Here is a 19,494-nt window from a genome sequence, read left to right as displayed (position 1 = left end):
CCTATTATCGATTGTATACTTGTGAACCCAGACTAAGTTTGAGAAAGGCTGATTGGTGGACAATTGGAAAGGAATGCCAAAAAGACAAATGTGCTTCCTCATCGCCATGCTCTCGACTACATACCCCCGAGTGGTAACAATCCAGATAACGCTCTGCCTTTCTGAAATGCAACATCATGTTGAGTTGAACTAGCCACTCGATGGAAACAATTACAAACTTGTTGTTGGTGCCAATGAATCAACAGCCCATCAAAAGTATGCAAGAGACTGTATTTATGTGTGAGTACTGACACACACAGACTCTCTGACTCCTTTGTGTCACTCCCACTCGTGTCCTTGTACAGCGTCTCTGCTCATTTGTTCCTCTCTCTGAGCTGTCAGCGGCGTGAGCGCAGATGCTGATTCTCTGACGTGTGCTCTGACAAAAGGAGATCTTTTGGAAGGAAGGAAGGAGGGCTGTCTCTTTGTAGTCCCTTTTTGCAGATTATGAAGTGGGCAGCGTCTGGCACTGTTATGTCCGTCCGTCCATCCATCCATCCATCCGTCCGTCCGTCCATCCGTCCGTCCGTCCGTCCGTCCATCCGTCCGTCCATCCGTCCGTCCGTCCGTCCATCCATTAATCCATCCATCCATCTTCTTAACCGCTTGCTCCTCACAAGGGTCGCGGGGGTGCCGGAGCCCAGTAGAGTAGAAGAAATACTTAAATGCAAGCATCCCTCTTGTGGTCACTGGATGAGGTTTAAGGAGCGGACAGTCTGCTAGAGCTATGATAGACAGAATGCGTGAATGGCCACATGACGCATGAACACGCTCAAATATTTACCATCTTGTCTTCATGTTTGCTACTGGAACCTGATAAGAGGGAAACCCCCATTCACACTGCCTAAAACAAGCCAGGTTTTCCCGCCTTGTCTAGACTGTGAGAACGGCACAGAGACAGAAGTTATCTAAAGGCACTTTACACTGTGATCCCACAGCTCGTGACCAAGAGTTGGAAAAGGAAGGTAGATCAACTGGTAAACCGAGAGTCACCTTTTAGCTCAGCTCCTTCTTCACCACGACGGACCAAAACAGTCTGCATCACTGCAGACGCTGCATCGATCCTCCTGTTGATCTCCCGTTCCATCCTCCACTCACTCGTGAACATGACCCCAAGATACTTGAACTCCTCCACTTGGGGCAGGATCTAATCCTCGACCTGGAGGGGTCACTCTAACCTTTTCTGAGTGAAGACCATAATGTCAGATTTGGAGGGTCTGATTTTCATCCCAACCGCGCTTTAGACTCAGTGAACCACTCCAGGAGATTGTGGCTAGCCAACAGTACCACATTATCTGCAAAAAGCAGAGATGCAATATTGAGACCATCAAACACGTGTAGACTGGCTGGGTGATTTCCAAAGCACACGTGATGACCCTGTCAAGGGTCAGGTGTAGAACTTGTCCACTGTTCCACAGCCAGGACAAAAACCACACTGCTTCTCCTAAACTAAAAACTAAACTAAACTGAATCCTACATTTGAATTCCTGATGGGCTCTCTTCTCCAGCACGTCTGAATAGACCTTAACACGGAGCTTTTTAAATCACCTCGTGACTTCAACCCCAGCAATAGGAGAGCCCACCTCAGTCTCCAGACTCTGCTTCCTCAAAGGAAGGCGTGTCGGTGGAATTGAGGAGGTCTTGCAAGTATTCTCCCCTCCATAGCGTCACAAGTCGAGGTCAATTGCACCCCATCTCCACTGTACACGGAGTTAATGTTTCACTGCTTCCCCCTCCAGAGACACCGGATCGTGTACCGTAATTTTCTTGAAGCCACATTGCCTCTGTGGCCTGTGCCAGACACTCGCCACAGAGTCCCACCTCCAGGACTGGCTCAAAAGGAGGGCCCCAGTTACGCACATGTGGGAAAGGGAAAACAAAGTGCAATGTTTGTCTTCATCATAAGGGGTTTTTGAGTGACCCTGCCAGGGGCATAAAGCCCCAGACAACTTAGTAATTATATGTCGAGTAAAGTCAGTCAGTGTGTAGCAAGAATTGAAAAAACAAACTTGATAAATGATTAATGGCTGTGGTGCCTTCTTAAGTGTTCTTTAAATAAGCAAAAGTCACCATAACAGTTGGCAAGGAGGATCTTTAGTTTACATAGCGCGTGTGTGCATGGTAACTGAACATCGTTGTGTGACATTCGGGGTGTCTTGATTTAGGACACTTTGTTTTTTTTCCTGCCCTGCTCACCTCCACAAGTCTTGTGTGCTTGTGCCGCTTACCATGTGGCACATGTGTCAGCCATCTGCTTGACAGTATGTCAACACAGCCATAATGCTACCATGCCAAATGTAGCTGTACACCCTCTCCCTTATACACGCCATTCAATGAATTCCCTGCCTTCTTATCTTTCACCTGCTTCGTATTCATTGACATCACACCTATGTGGGGTTTTGTCATAAGCAGCTGCACATTACCAAACATCTTTTCAGCAGACAGCAGACACTAACTTGCAACCTGACACGCACACATGCACAGACACACATATCGTTAAAATTAATGATTTAGGTTTCCTGTTGCTGTCCTTGTCACACAGGCAGCAACACACCCACACAAACTAGCTTGCTACTATGGCACTGCTTTCAGCTCAAGGCAATGGGTGCAGTTCATTTCACTGCTAACAACGCTGACAGACAGACAACCATTTCAAAATAGTTTTCCACGGCACACCAGTACTGTGGAAAACTATGAAAAGCAAGCTGCATTGAATGCACCAGTCGGAACAATATACAATCGCACCTCCACTTACAAGTGCCCCAATTTACGAGTTATTCTGAGCCATTGCTTTTCTTTAAAAAAATATTGACTTACGCCACCCATATAATATCGGCAATGCTTCTGCAAAAGCCCTACTGATAAAGTAGTACAAGCTATATAGCATACATAACTTGTATTGATGTTTTGTTCCACTCCTTATCTGTATTTGGGTAAAATTATTTAATGATCCCAACAAGGATGCTCCTTGTTGGAACAAGACAGCAATGAGATGTTATACTGCTAAAAGGAAAAAAACACTGTGTTGTAATATTTATTAATAATATTTAATCAAAGTTAAAGTAATCAGCTCTTAAAGGTGTCCTTGTCAAAACAATGTGACCAGAAACGTGATTAATCATGGAAAAACAAAGTAAAACATTTGTGGTTTATATGCATCGTGTTCTGCATTAATACATCGATATTTTGTCCCCCTTACTGATAGTGATTGTGTTTTGTAGTCAAAACCTTTATCTCAAATACATTTATCTAACACACAAATCAATATGGTTGTTTTTCCAGGCGAGCTGAAGATTATGTGATTAGTGTTTATCATTGGTATGTGATCTGATACATTATCCCTTTCACAAAATAATATAGCACTGTTACGCAGCCATGTTCTTAAGAATAAAACAACTGTGACATATTGTAAATGCTGCCAATACATTGTGAACATAGCCTCAAGAAGAATAGCATTGAACAGATTGCTGACCACTTCTTGCCATTGATAACTATCGAAATTGGCGCAAAAACATAAAAAGATCTTGAACATTTATAAAAACCAACTCGCTTCTAGGCTAGTTGTTGTTCAAAGAGCACAAGTCTATGGACTTTAACATTGTCACAATATTCCATTTCCTAAAAACTAACAAGAAAACAAGATTAAAGCGTCCAGATTGTTTTTCCCCAGTCGAAACATCAAAGACTACTCGCCGTACACAACACAACTGAAGTCGTCTAGCAATGTTGTTTTGTTTTTTGGTCTGACCCCACCCCCCAACAACAGAGGGGGGCGTTTCCAATAAAGTGATAATCTGCCCACATGATCACCCGCGCTAGTGGGCTTACAAGCATAATCTTAATGCTGCCGATTGGATTGGAGGGCTTCCCAAATGTGAATTGACGGGAATCTCATCGGGAGAAAACGGAATACACAAATGCCAAAAATAGCACTTACCACTTTTGTTCATTCATTTCAATTAGCTCACTAACTTAGTTTAGGCTGGATTTACTTCAAGTGTCCAATTCAGATTTAAGACGTATTTCTTTACATGTACATTTCATGTGACATAATCTATAATATAATAATATGGTCATGTTCACACTGACGGAACATACAAAATAATCAGCATGTGCAAATGGCCAAACTGAATATCAATAATTACCACAAACATCAAACCTAATTAAACAATAATACACAAACAATACAATACATGATGTTACATAGCGACACTAGGCTGACTCTTCCCGCTCTTTGATTGAAATAAGGGTAACCTCTGCATTACCCCACTCGCCACAGTGGTAATTATTTTCTTTAATTATCTTTAATGAACATCATACTTCTAATGTAGCCTTTAAACCATATTTAATCACATATGCTTTTGCTGTAGGTTAGATGTACAGAATGTGTGCGTGTATATTAGCAATTAATATATGAAAAATTATGTCAAGATCACAATGACAGGATATTATATCCAATCTGTGTTTACGCTACATTGCACAGCTTGAATACATAACAGAGTTTTATCCACAGTTTCACATTTGTAAGAGGCCCACTTCCAATCTGAAACTAATCCATTTCAATAGCATGTGTTTTTTCTCTTTACACTACCACAACAAATATTTGAATTATGCCAATTGAGAGTGGCACTTAATTCATCGCCGTCCTAATCCATTAGATGGGTGTTTAAGTGACTGTGCAAGAATTCTAACATTAACAAAGGGCAGGATTATGAATTTGAAAGAGTGGACAATGCAACATTTTAAATAGATGCTGAGAATCACAGCTAAATAAAAGTAGCTCTGGAGGAAGAGAGTTGAACAGAGCGAAAAAGTGTAATCTATTACAGCAATTTAGCAGCAGGCCTTCAAGCCTGCTGCCACTGGCGACTGTTGTAAGAATGCTTTCCACTCTCTTTAATCTCACACGAGACTGCTTTTCATGCATTTGAGTGCGACTTACTTTACTTTTTACTATTAGGCTATGTAAGCCTCAAGCACCCTTTGCATGCATACAGTATGAAATATTCAATAGTAGTAAATCTTAATGTTAAGAAAAATAATGAGATGCTTCTTTAACACAGAAAACCCCCAAAAATGCTTTATCAGCAACATAACGGAAGACCTATGTAACATTTATCTGCCTTTATCTTTTAATACATAACACCAAGTAGGGCTGCACGATATTGGAAAAACATGCGATATGCGATATACTTCCTGAATATAGCGATATCGATATTATTGCGATATTTAACATTTACCGAAAGAAATTACATTTTTATTACCTAATGAAAGAAAAACATTTTTCATGGGGCAAAATAAGCAACCTTCATGTAATCTTAGTTAATGAACTGTAATTATGTCTTGATAATTTTCAACTATTGAATGGCGATGCACATTTTAGTTAGCATCTGACTGGTCAAATTCATATAAAAAGCATAAAATTCCATATAAAACTTATTGCGTGCCTTTGCGATATGCATATTGCAAGGGCCAATATCGCGATATCGATATTTTTTCGATATATTGTGCAGCCCTAACACCAAGCAAAGCAGGACAACTCTGCACACTTTCACACAACATACTTCCAATCTGATAAATGCAGACACGAGCTAATCTGTGTGCGTTATATAAAATACTTGTCATAATATGATAGTGTATATAGGTAGGGAAACTTCCACAAATGTGCGCACTTTTCACACAATTCAAATTTTTATCACCATTGTCAAGTAAAATCTGGAAAACCGCCATCATGGACGATGGCAAGCGACCTTAGTATAGTGAGCAAGCTTGGATTTTTTTTTATTTTTATTTTTTAACCATTGTAAAAAACATATTCAAAGAAGGGACAGCCTCAATAAGGGTTGTTAGGGCATAAAAAAGGAGACAAGTAGGTTATACACATGATGTTAAATGAGTGGAATCACATTCAAAACATCCAATGTCATCAACATGCTGTTTAGTACACCTGTTATCAAAGTTAAGGTAGAATAGTTTTTAGATTTTGTGTAACATGACATTTTCAAATCAAATTATGCATGATGTTTATTTATTCCATCCATCCATCCATCCATCCATTTTCTTAAACCGCATGCTCCTCACAAGGGTCACGGGGGTGCTGGAGCCTATCCCAGCTGGCTTCTGGCAGTAGGCGGGGTACACCCTGAACTGGTTGCCAGCCAATCGCAGGACACACAGAGACGAACAACCATCCACACTCACAAACACACCTAGGGACAATTCGGAGCGCCCAATCAACCTGCCATGCATGTGTTTGGAATGTGGGAGGAGACCGGAGTGCCTGGAGAAGACCCACGCAGGCACGAGGAGAACATGCAAACTCCACCCAGAAAGGCCGGAGCCCGGACTCGATCTTACGTCCTCAGTACTGGGAGGCGGACGTGCTAACCAGTCATCCACCGTTCTACCTGTTTATTTATTCCTTACTTGAAAAATAAGAATTTGAAAATATTACTTAAACAGATGGATTGTGTTTGGCTACCGAGATTCCTTTGTGTCCTGAACACAACTCTCTCTCTGACCTCACAAGATTATTTTAAGTGTAAATATTGACAACGCATGTATAAAGTGATACTGCTGCCCCGTCAACAGACCACTAGGTTGTCAGGCCAGAGAAAGAGAGAATGTTGACTAGCCCACACAGTACAACTCAGTGTGTGTGTGGGCTATGACCTAATCAACCTTTCATTGCATTATGCCACATACACCACCAGCACACACTCACAGACCTCTTTTTCTAATCAACCAATCGGGGGGGGGGGGGGGGGGGGGGGGGGGGGGGGGGTTGGCATCTTTCGTAGTCCCTGAATCTTAATTTTACATTTTAAGATATTTCGAACAATTGTATGCTTCCAACTTTGTGGAAACTGTTTGGGGAAGACCTTGGTCTGCTTTTCCATTGAGACTGTGTCCCAGACCCCAGTGGATTAAGTGAGGTCTATAAAAAGGCACCTGTGAGGATAACTAAAATGCAATTGGCAAAGTTGGGCAATTGATAAAAATGTAATCGCAATGTGGCTTCTCAGGAAGGGGAGGTTGTACTTCTGCAAAAAGTCAATAAAACAGTGATTACCGACCAGACCGATTATCGGCGCCAATGTCTGGCATTTTGACGCATATCGGCATTGGCCTTTTGTTAAAAATTCAACGGTCGATATTCTTTGTCAGGAGTTTCAATTTATTTATATATTATTATGGTAATCTTAACATCACAATTATACAACAATAAAACATTCATTAAAATATTCTGTATGGTGGTAATAAAAGGTTTAGTGTCTCAACATCATCTTTTTCTGAATGTTGTTCCTCTTAAATGTAAAAAGTACACCTAGCTTTGCAGAATGTGGAATAGAAACCCAGTAAGTCAATTCAATCTCCATGTGTGGCTTTTGACTGTTTGCACACTTTCCAGAAGCCAGCTGGCATCCAAGAGCTCTACAAAGGAAATATCTTTTCTCCGTGTCCTATATAGTGGGTCTCCTTCTCCAGTGGGGTGTAAACCGTATCCCAGGTGATGGTGTGTGTTACTTGCCAGGAAACTGTACTGGAGATTGAATGATGGCAGCAAGAAGAAAGAAACAGGAAAGCAATACTAAGACTTATACCAAAAACAAAACAAAAAACAAAACAACAACAACAACAAAAAAACACCAGACATGTTTAATTCATTCATCCAAATGCACCTCCCACAAAAACGAATATTTCACACATGGCATCTCTGTAGGTGTGCATTTAAACACACACAGCATGAAATGGGTGGTAATGCATTACCATTAGTCAAATGAAAGCAGATCCTTGTCAATTACCACGGAAGCTGCTGTGCTCACACGCTCAACTTTGTGACATTGATAAAGTGATGTCGGTTGTACTAGGGTATAAAGATACAAATTAAAAGCAGAAAGTCCTGTCCAGTTATAAAGCAACTCATTCTCATAAAGTATGATGTTTATAATAGTACAGCGATTAGGAACCTCTGCAGACTCTTCACTACTAAGTCACTTGTCACGCTGCTGTGCTTCTGTCACTCTCTAAGCTTTTAGGCAGTTTATATTAGGAAGAATCTTTGACAACGTGGAACTCCTCAGTCATGCAAGAGGAGTGCACTTTTGAGCTCACAGGGAGAGATTAAGTTTGCCAATCTGACAACAAATGGTTGGCCTACTGGTTATACTTTGCAGCTGAGCTCTTCCTTTGAATAATTTCATGACATCAAAAGTGAGATCACATAAACGTCGCTGGAGTCCCAACTCACTTGGAAACCGGAAATCATTAACAAAGCTTCCAGCTTCAAACTAATTCAGATTATCATTTGTGTCAATCATTTCAAGTACTTTGGTGGTTATATTTTTGCTATTACAATATACCAATCTTCCTGTTTTCCAGTTAGCTACTGCAGTGGTTGTAGTTATGACACTTTTCAATGGTCATAAAACTATAATCTAAAAAAACAATGCATCATGAAGAAGGAGAAAAAAAAAAAAGCTGCATTTTTTTGGGGTTATCTTACAAAAACTGAGACCAAGAACCCCAAAAATCCCTGTTCCTGAAACATGTGCACATTCTGAATTATTCTTTCCGTACACATTGCTTGACTCCGACCATTCAGAAACTCTACGCATTGTTCAAATGTGCCATTCAGTCATCATCAAAGAGAGCAAGCCATTTTCAACATCTTTACCAGCTAAAAATGCACAAAGCGCCTCTTGCTGTTCAACATTCAACAAGGAAACAGTGATTCTGGAAGAACAGAATTAATTGCAGCATCCATTCGTACATGTTATGTATGTTTGTTTGTTTGTTTGTTCGTTTGTTTGTTTGCCCCGGCGTCGGCGCTGACTTCCTGGTTTCATCACAGCCGCATATCCCGCCACCAAACACAATGTCGCTCTGTGATTGGTACGAACCACTGGGGTTCGGACCAATCACAGGTGGAAATCAACGGTGGAAATCAACGGCAAGATGTATTCTTGGGAATTTGTGAACCCAAAAATAATGCAAGAATTCATCTTGCCGGGCAAGGCTGTTCACCTCTACCCAAAATATTTTTTACAATACTTTTGATGAGGAATGTGGAGTTTTGTTGTAAAGTAATGTAGGCAACCTTTACAGACACCGGATCATTTTTAGCCACTTATTGTTGGATGCGCTTAATGATAATGATGGCTGATAGGGGTGTGCTCAAAAAATCGATACGGCAATATATCGTTGCGGGCCTCATTACAAAACATGTATCGATACGCAGGCATCAGAATCGATATTGCTTGTTAACTTTAAATAGCATTGTACCTAAAAAATAAAAACCATTAGCGTATTTGAAGTTAATTGCCTTCAATTAATGCAAAAATAGCTCACCGGTGATTGGACACAGTGTCTTGCTAAGAAAAATGAAAGCAGAGGAAGAATATCAACATTTATTTACTTATAAACTTAACATGTCATGTGTCTTAATGTACCAATTTCCGTATATTTTGTTTAAAAACGAAATAGAATGTGTTACATGAAAAAAAACACTGATATTTTTGCTCATATCAGCTCATGCTTATTAATAAATTTTCCCGGTGTATCTGTGAAAACTGCTCCTTGCTCTGCACTGCATACATATTTTAGACCAGGTATGCCGCTTGGTGGTAAACCAGAAGAGCTACTAACAAAATTTTTTTTGATCGTCCAGCATAATAAACTTATCCTTTAGGTATGCATATGACTGTTATTATAAAATGCAAGTAAATTATTGTAAAATATCAACAATATGATGCTTAAAACTAGGGATGGGTGAGTACCGATACCACGTATCGGTATCGGGCCGATACCAGCCTTTTTTCAAGTACTCGTGACGCAGACGAGTACAAGCGACCGATGGCAGAGGGGGAAGACGTTAAGTGACTCCTCCTTGCCTGTAACTGGCGCTAGCTTGCAGCAGTTTTTCACCAAAACTTCACCGGTTTGGAAATACTTCAAAATTGTGAATCTTAAACTAAAAGAGCATTTTTGTGGTTTATTTTGAGCGTTAAGACTATTGAAGAGTGACTGTGCTGGGTTTTTTTTTTTTGGTCAAAATTAAAGGAAATATATTTGTTTAAAAATATCTTTTAGTGATTTTTTTTATTTGTCAAAATGTACTACTGGTATCAGCAGTTGGTATCGGTGAGTACTGAGGGTCTGAGTATCGGTATCGGTCTGAAAAAAAGTGGTATCGAACATCCCTACTTAAAACATTTCCTTTAGCGTTAATAAAGGTTTTATGAAGGTGAGAGATTTGAGCCTTCTACAAAATGAATGACTTGTTTGTTTGGAAGAACAACCAGATTGTGTGCAACTTTGGAAGAGTCCACAGTCACACTGTGTGACTGGACTTGTATGTATTTGTTTCTGTTTGTTTTACCACTGAGAGCAGCAAAGTTTTGGCAGGGTAGTTTGTTCCGGCTTGATGGGAATGCATAAATATTTTAAGTGGCCAAGTGTGAGATCTCGCTGCTATATCATCTATGTGTAATTGTGCGTGTCGGAACCAGCCTTTCAGCACATTTTCTCCCACCCTCAGAACCCCAACAGAGTGGCTAAGATTATATTATACAAGCTGCTTGTGCGCACACACATGTACACGCACGCACACAAAAGACCTCCTGGAGGCAACGACACAACATGCATGTCCCCCACAAGGCTCGGGACCCCATTCAGTCACAACGCACTAGCCCAATATATTCTTTTTTTTAATGGTTTTTATTATTATTATTATTATGAAGCACTTCAATGTCCTAATCCGTACATTTTAATAACTCACAACCGGCTTGTCCTCAAAATGTATAAACAATGCCCAGTTCATCTTGCGTCACTGTATTTTTAATAGCACAAAGAGAAAACCAGCTGATGAGGACAGCCCGCCTCGGCACTCGTCTACAGTCATCACGCAAATTTCAGTCAGGCGTAGTAATGTTAAAAAGGCATCAACATTTTGACTGAATCATCTGGATTGTGCAAGCTTTTTTGTTTACCTTACTGCCTAATGGGCCAAAAGCATTACAGTCAACTTAGATTGTAAAATTTTTTTAAGTATGTTTGTTATTCAGCAGTCTCCCTCTTAATGTGGATTCATGATGGGGGGACGTGAGTCACCAGATGAAAAACAGAAAATATACAATTACTTCGGCTTGAGATTTTATTCAAACTGATCTCCTAGTAGTAGTAGTAGTTTTTCTTATTGAGTCCAGAGCAAAAAAATATTAGGGCTGCTACTAAAAATGATCTCAGCAATCGATTGCTAGCAATCAATTGGTCTATTATTTTTTCGATTAATGGATGAATTGGATTTAAAAAACAAAAAGTGTTTTACGCTTCCATTCTTTATTAAAAAATAGCATATGATTTCAAATTGACATAGCAATTTTGACTTGACTTCCTCTTTAACCAATTATTTTACATTACACTACAGCTGGGAAAGACAAAAGATGTAAGAGCGTTTTGCCTCTTATTTGCAAAAGTGTGCAAGTTATATACTCCTTTGCTGGGTTTCTGTGTTATACATGACCGACTGCTCAACTCGTGCGCTCCATTACGTGTGACGTAGTGCAACAGATGTTAAAAAAAAAAAAAAAAAAAAATGCAGCGCAGCGGGTGAGTAACATCATTTTTTATTCATTTATTTATGTAATACTGAATCAACAGTGCCTCTGGTTAAGACACCCAAGCAGTGAACTCCGTTTTACATCATTTACATCGAGAGCGAGACACATTTAAACAATCAATTCCATACAAATGAGTCATGACAGATTTCTTGATGATCAACCGATTGCTACAAATGCTCATCCTTGGTATTCACACACACTCACACATGCGCACAGCCGCACACATGCACACGTACATCCTTCAAAAGTTGAATTTCCTTCGTGGCTATCAGTCCACAAGATGTAACCATGCTAGACTAGTAACCCAATGGGAATTGGACAATTCTTGTGACACAATTACATTATTCCATGCTGGGCTGCACGATTGACACAATGCGAATTGGAAACAGCACATTTTTGGTCAAACTGGTAAATTTGAACTGGAAGACACGCACCGTTGACAATATGCTTACTATGTCCGATACATAACACACACAGCATAGCGTGGCAAACAATGTAGGACAAACAAAATTAATCATGGTTTGTGGCCACCCAGAGATGTACAACACAGCTTCCAGCTTCCAATATTGGGGCCAAGCCAAAAAAAGTCTTGGAAGGATGAACGAGCAAAGTTGTACCACAACCACCAACAGTCACCTGACTGACTAGCAACTGTTCATACTTTTTTTTTTTTTCTGTCAGATGAGAAGAAGGAGTCCAGCCCTTCCTCTGTTGTGTCATGGCACAAATGAAGCAGCTATGTTCGCAGTACCCCCCCATCAAATCACAGCGAAAAATGAAAGACACAGCATTGTTTCTGTATTCTATTTTAAAAAGTGCGACAGAAAATGGATGGTTAGATGTTGCCATGAGATTTCATTTTATTTTTATTATTATTTTTATTATTATTATTATTATCATCCATATTGATTACTGCATACTGCAATTGGCTGGCAACCAGTTCAGGGTGTACCCCACCTGATGCCCATAGCCAGCTAGGATAGGCTCCAGCAGCCCCCGCAACCCTTGTGAGGAGAAAGCGGTTAAGAAAATGGATGGATGTATTACTGTATAAATGTTGCATCATGATCTGATACGGTTAGCAAAATATCCTTGATGGCTGATGCTACATAATGACATCCAGGCTCTTATGAAGCCTACTTCTACATCAGGAAGTATGCAAATGAAGGGAAATTCCTTGTCCTCCTACTGGAGTAAATCATCTCTGTAGCAATACAGTACATTGTAGGACAGCGTTGACTGTTAAATCTTCAGCGTGATGGCTATCTTGGCTCCATTACCAGCATGTGGAGACAGATGTTGGCCTCATAATCATTTAATGGATTTCTGGCTGGTGGTGTCAACAATGTGGCAACTGCATTCTAATTGAACCTGGATAGCTTGCACAGGAATTATTGTCGCCACTTATCAACTCATATACCAATATTTTAATAAACAGAGATGATGGAATAGAGGTGAACTTTTGGCTCATTCACTGCTTTTATTTTGGAAAATGTGCCAGAAGACAGCATGGGCCAGAAATGGGCTGTCTCTGGATCATCTCGGTGACTATGATGCATCATCCATCCTAAATTGACGAGCCTCATTTTTATCTTGTTTTGCCACTACATCTCTATTTATTTATAATACAAATTAAATCACAATTACAATTTTTGAGCGGAGAAAAAAAAATGCAATTAGATTATTTTCCAAAATTGTTCAGGCCTAATTTCAATGCCAGTGCTAACTGCTAAGCATTCTTCAGAATTAAAATTAATTTTTGAAAAGGATGTACTTGAGTTATTATGTTTACTTACATCATTATATCAGTGGCTTGGAAAAAAACAAAAATCGTTTATTAATAGATTCTGTGAAAATATATCGTCCTAAACGTGTTAGCAAGACAGGCCTACTGTCACACAAAGTTTTGAGTTTATGAATCGCGCAAAATGACGTAATTTGCATAATGACAACAAATATATGTTGTCACGTCATGGCACGAGAAGAGCTGCTCAGTTATCTGCTCTTACTGTTTTTGATGTGATTGTTTCATATTTATCACCTAGAAGTGTTTTTTTTTCTTCTTTTTTCATATTGCTGGCGTCGGGCCGGAACCTCATAAGTCACACTTTAGCTTTTTTTTTTTTCCGAAATCATATACTATTGGTCAGCCCACACATGTATGTTATTTTTACAAATTATTAACCAATCGAAAGTGTTGAAAACGGCTTGCCGTCTTTGAAAATTAAACAAATATGCCGTTTTTGGAGTCTCCTGATTTTGGAGGTAAAAGGTTTTGGCCCAACGGCAGCTTTCTAAATATTCACTGTAATGATGACTGCATTAATGTACAATGCTGATAGATTGTACGTTTTAGACGTAAAAAATACGGATAATGTCAACACCTGTATGAAAGGAACTTAATAATTGTAAGGCCCACCCCTTTATAAAGTTAAGTTGAAGTAGTGAACACAATACCAATATAATTGACGCCTGGTAGTGGTACAGAAATGACTGATTTCCCCACTGGGTCCTAATAAAACTAGTGTTCTTCACGTTGTATAGTCTCATTCTGCTTCTCAAGAATAAATACAATAAGTAGAGAGCTGTGGCAGGAAGTAGAGTGGTTGACTTGTACTGGAAGGTTACAGGCTATAATTCACTTAAATTAGTAAGAGAACTCGGATGTGTGTTTGTACAAATGGCTCTTATTTGAGTGTTTCTGCTGGCCCGTGTCAGCTCTGACGGCGCCCGTCCAAAACGTCCTACACAAAAGGCGCTGCTAAGATCCCATTGGGTCGCCACACGTATATGTTTGAAGACATCATTTTCAAGCTTGCCTAAACATGCAGTGCAGGTCTTATCGGCCTGTCAAGCATCTCTAGAAGACCCGCGAGTCGTCACATGGGTTTTGACTGATTGACTGTCAAGTTTGTGCACCCCGAAGCAGGGCATCATTCGGATGGCGCTCGCTTATTCGTGTGTCGCTCACAGCAGGAACAGACTCCATTCCGGCGTTCATTCAAGCGCCTCTGTTGTGTACAAAAACAAAGAAAGCATCTCCCTCGACAGTCTTTCATTCCTTGGCTGGTTCGTTGAACGTTGTGATATCAGCTGCTACTTCCCCCGGTGTAGCGCAGGTACTAAAGCTTATTTTGCAAAACAAAAAGGGTGAGCTGTGAAAGGGAATAAACGCTTGGAGAGGATGGGCCGTCAAAAAATAAACACAGACCGTTTATAACCAGTTTGGGTTATTAGTCATCCCGGTGGTATCAGCACAGCAGCAAGGGAATGTTTCGAGTTAATTGCACACACAATTCTAAGAACAATGCAGCAGTGTAGTTTGTAGCAATGGCTTAGAATTAAAAGCAGTCCTGCTTTACTAAACACATGTACGATTCAAGAAGTGGTATTTTTACATTCTGACTACAAAAGCTAACAGAGTTGCTCACACTGCACATTCAGGTTGTTGACTTGTTGCTGTTACGATCATGTATATTCATTTGCATTATGCTGTCTCATTTCATTGCCGTTTTTTATTCAAACCGACAGCAGGATGGTGTGAGCCTATTTCGGTTCAGTAGAAGTGTTTTTATGTGAAAAAGACAGAGACATGGAACGGTACTTTCTACTATCGAAAGCCATTAAGTCAAGAGAAATATACAGGTAAAGTAATAACTAAAAATGTTAACACACAGACACGTCGCCTACTTATAGCCGCTAACCTCTCACTGGTGACAGAAAGACGAATGAATGGGACAAATATTGCTTATTCAATCGCATTTCAGCATCAAACAATTTCACCAGACACCTGGTAAAAAGTATATGAATAGTTATGAATAGCAGAGATTGGGGTTAGCATCAAGACTCGTACACTAGCGCCACAGCTAATCAATGAGCAGTGACGAATTATTTCACTGGACATCGGGCATAATGCTGCCTGATTTGAATAACGATATCGGGGTTAGCATCAAGACATTATCCGAAAGAACTCGTCCATTAGCTTCTCTGCTAATGAATAAACAGTGACAGTTACAGTCTCCCAGCACTGGGCGCAAGTTGCAACCCGGCAGTGTTCGATGATTTCAATAACTAAATACGGATAATCCATAACACTTGGTATCTCAGGAGATGGTAAAGCTCACTCCTCGTGTCACTACATTTCAATTTTAGCAAGATGTCAGTATTACACAATCAGACTCTGTAATATGTCTACAAGATCGATCAAATAATAAAGCATGTTTTGTGTGAGAGTTTTATGTATTTAAGCACTACTAAATTTCCTTGGCTTTTGTGTACTCTGAGACTGTTCAATTAAACAATAGAAACAGAGAGACCAACTTACTGACAGCTAGGGATCTCAAGAATCCAGTCCTCTGAGGGAAAGTTCTCGCTTGATCACATGACTTCACATACACGAAGATGACTAGGCTCTTCCGGGTATGCGCCAAATGGTTGCCGAATGTTTCCAAAGAAGACCAGAGACTGAGTGTTATAACGTGGTAATGTCTGAAAGGAAATAATTGTTTTGAATAATAATTCCTGCCGCCTAGAGAACCCACATTTATACAAAAACGACAATGGGTAGGCCTCCTACCGCCCGAAGAGCTGGGATAGCCTCCAGCACTGCCGCGACCCGAGTGAAAATGATGAAAATGGATGAAAATTGGGTAGGTAGGATACTTCTTTTTGTTTTATTTACTGGCGCTTTCTCATTCATCAGTCAGAGCGCTACTTTGATTGGCTACATTCTGTTCATGTCACATTTTGCAGAGTCAACAAAATCACTCTGAACACACTTCACACATAAGGATAATCTTAATAAGACAACGAAATCTTATAAGACATAAGATTGTCGGGTGTTTGACGTCGTTGGTCGAGAAGGGGCAAAATTGTGACAAAAACAACCCAATTGCAGTTGTGTGTAGTATGAGTGTAGTTTGCCTTTAATCTGAAGTTAGTGGGGATAGGCTCCAGTTCCTGCGACAGAACATGAACAGAATAAAGCAGTATAGAAAATGAATGGATGCATGTTTACCTCATTGTCATTGTTTCGTGTTGATGCTTGTTTTCTCTCTAATGTGAAATGAGGGTGTCTGCGCATTACGGATGTAACGATGTCCAAATATCACGATACGATATTATCACGATATGACGGTCACAATACGATAATTATCACAATATTGTGGGGGTGTTGCTGATATTTAAAAAAGATCACAAAGAGAGCTCATACTAAAAAAAATTAAAAAATAAAAATAAAAAAATAAAAAATAAAAAACACAATATTGTGCTTTCCTACATAGCAATGCATATAAAGCACCTACAATCTCTAATAACAATATTGAGGCACTTACTTGCTAATGCAAGCACACATTGTTCGCTTCACAAGCAAATTAGGTTCCCCTTCATCTGACAATTAACATAGATTTTAAACATAGAAGGCCAAAACATACCTAATGAAAATCAAATTGCACTAATAAACTAGCCACTAGAGGGTGCTAGAACTGCACAACCTGAGTTTTTTTAACATATATGTTCCTTTTAAATATTGTGAACATGATGACAACGATATTGTGGCAGTTTTAACATCACGATATTGGCCTTATCGTGACATCCCTACTGTGCATGCGGGTTGTGTCATGTGTTTCATAAAAACAGCCAAGATGTGTCACTTGAAATACACTGGGAAAGAGGCAGCCTTAGATAACGGACTTTGCTTTCAACACAACAGAGCGGAAGAAGTGAAACTTCACACTTCTGTCTCCCTTTTCCAGCATTCCCTTACATACGGACGCCCTCCCGCCTCCGTGCAGCTATGATACCAACTCGGAAGGGGGTAAACTACTGTCGATTTAAAGTTCCTCCATTCTTTATCAGTTAAACATCGAAGCAGAAAATCACATTGCAGGGCGACTTGAGTCAGTTGCAGTTAATGTGCGGCTCATCAGATGGAAAAGATGTGCACAACTGCACACATTCGGGATGAATGTTATTCCATGTGGCCGAGATGAGCCTGAGCCGTCACTCCCTAAACATGACCAGATGTGTGTGGCGTGCATGACTCAGGGTACTGTGTGTGTGCATGCTTGTGTGCGCTTTAATCTGTGCAGAAAGTTAGCAACTGCAATCACGTTGTGCACTGGTGCAAACGTAATGGATCCTAAACCCATGTTGGCAATAAAAGTGAGAATGCAACAACTGTTTTCCATGAGATTTCTTATTGCTGTGTGTCATAAATGCACTGCACTGTTACAAGCGAGTTCAGGGGTCGACACAAGAGGGATTAAGGGATCATACACACCAGTGGGGCTACTATTGATCCAACCACAATGACGCCACTAAATGCGTGTACATTACAAATATGCGCTCTCTCTAATTGGAAAGGCAAAATGCAGGAATAACAGCAATGCAAACACTTACTTCCCGATCACCTCGCAGAGCTCGTACACATCTTCGAAGAGAATGTCGTCGTCCGCCATAGTCCCAGTTCCACCGGGAAGGTGCAAATCCTGAGTAATACTGGGTTAGACTCCAAACAGGGAGGGAAAAGGGCCACGACCAGGTGACCGTTGACAGCAATGACTGACAAACGTCGCCCGCACCCAACGGCGGCGGTGTCGTCGGTGGATAATCCCGGGTTGACGTCCGTGGAAGCTCCCCCGACCACCCCCGGCTCCCCCCTAGAATTCCGCTGCGTCGTTGGGTACGAAGCGGCGCAGGGGGAGCTCGGTAATCCCGGTGTGGGAGACCACTAGTCCGGCCCCGCCTTTCCCAGTTTTCCCGATGGCACACTCCGGTGTAAGAAAGCAAGCGTCTCTAGCCTCAGCCTTGCAAGCAGTCTAGCCGGCTGTTCGCGTCCACTTTAATTTGAGTCCAGGTGGGTTTACACTGAGCTTCACATCCCGAGAAGCCGCCGATTGACAACCTTCGTGCCCGCCAGGACGTGGCTGCACACCGTCGGTCCTCTCTCGCGCGAAGCTGAAGTTGTCGGGGAACAATCCAAAAGCGTCTCCCCCCCACGACGCGCTTGACTTCACTTCACCTCTCCGGGTTCGCGTTTTCTTCCCCACCTCAACGTCTTCCGTTCGTTCAGCTCCACAGAGCAACCCAGAAAGCCATGCTCCGCCCACCAGAGCAGCGGTTGTGAAACTGCGCCCCGCCGTCTTCCATGTTGGCTCAGGGAGGATTCCCAGGGTTCCTTGAGGCCGGGTGAAACAGTTAGAGCCAACATGGCGACGCAACAGAACAGTGTAGGCTGACGAGCCGCAGTTTCCTCAGGACTTTTCCATTGGCTTAGGGGAGTCCTAGTGGTGTCGTAGACTTGCAAAATAAATAAATAAATAGATAAATAAACACTCTTGTTTTCAGTATTAAAATTTGTATATTTTAATGTGTCAAATTTCAATTGTATTTCACAAATAATATAATTAGATTTCAAGGACACCACCAAATGCATATCCACATTTACATAAGTTTTTACTTTATAGTTAACATTCATGCTTCATTTTATTAGCAGTTGTTATTCTGGTATTGGTAAAAGCACGTAGCAGCAAGTTTCTACTTTGCAAGTCAGTTTTCATCCAACCTTTTTTCACTGGTCCGACACCCAGCCTATTGCAGGTCAGATCCCCGGGGAGCCATGTCGCGTCTTTTGGGGCCCGATGTGATGATTTACCCCAAAGCGACCAGCCCACAATTTGGAGGGAGAATTCCATTAATCCATTTACATTACAGACAGCAAACGGAACCAATGCAATGAACATCAATGGCAAAGACGTGGTAGGCAGGGGTGGTCACGGCAAGAGTCATATACGAATTTTATAAGAATCTGTCCTTGAAATACAATGTTTGATTC

At 40.8% G+C, this 19,494-nt stretch overlaps 1 protein-coding gene across 17 annotated transcripts in view; it reads right to left on the bottom strand.

Annotated features, from left to right (window-relative positions):
- Positions 1-18,846, bottom strand: part of caska (calcium/calmodulin-dependent serine protein kinase a) — a 124,833-nt gene extending 105,987 nt beyond the window's left edge. For 6 of the 17 annotated variants that reach the window (XM_077536209.1, XM_077536213.1, XM_077536220.1 and 3 more), the window contains exon 1: positions 18,060-18,845. In XM_077536209.1, coding sequence (XP_077392335.1) covers positions 18,060-18,118 — 59 coding nt within the window. In that variant the 5' untranslated portion in view covers positions 18,119-18,845. Of the gene's footprint in view, positions 1-18,059 lie in introns of all 17 variants that reach the window. The other 11 variants (XM_077536212.1, XM_077536218.1, XM_077536222.1 and 8 more) reach the window with 4 other exon arrangements.
- Between the last annotated feature and the right edge of the window lie 648 nt (positions 18,847-19,494).

The sequence above is a fragment of the Festucalex cinctus genome, chromosome 11 (assembly GCF_051991245.1).
Source record: "Festucalex cinctus isolate MCC-2025b chromosome 11, RoL_Fcin_1.0, whole genome shotgun sequence".
NCBI classification, from domain to species: Eukaryota; Metazoa; Chordata; class Actinopteri; order Syngnathiformes; family Syngnathidae; genus Festucalex; species Festucalex cinctus.
This window is presented reverse-complemented; position numbering and strand designations above follow the sequence as displayed.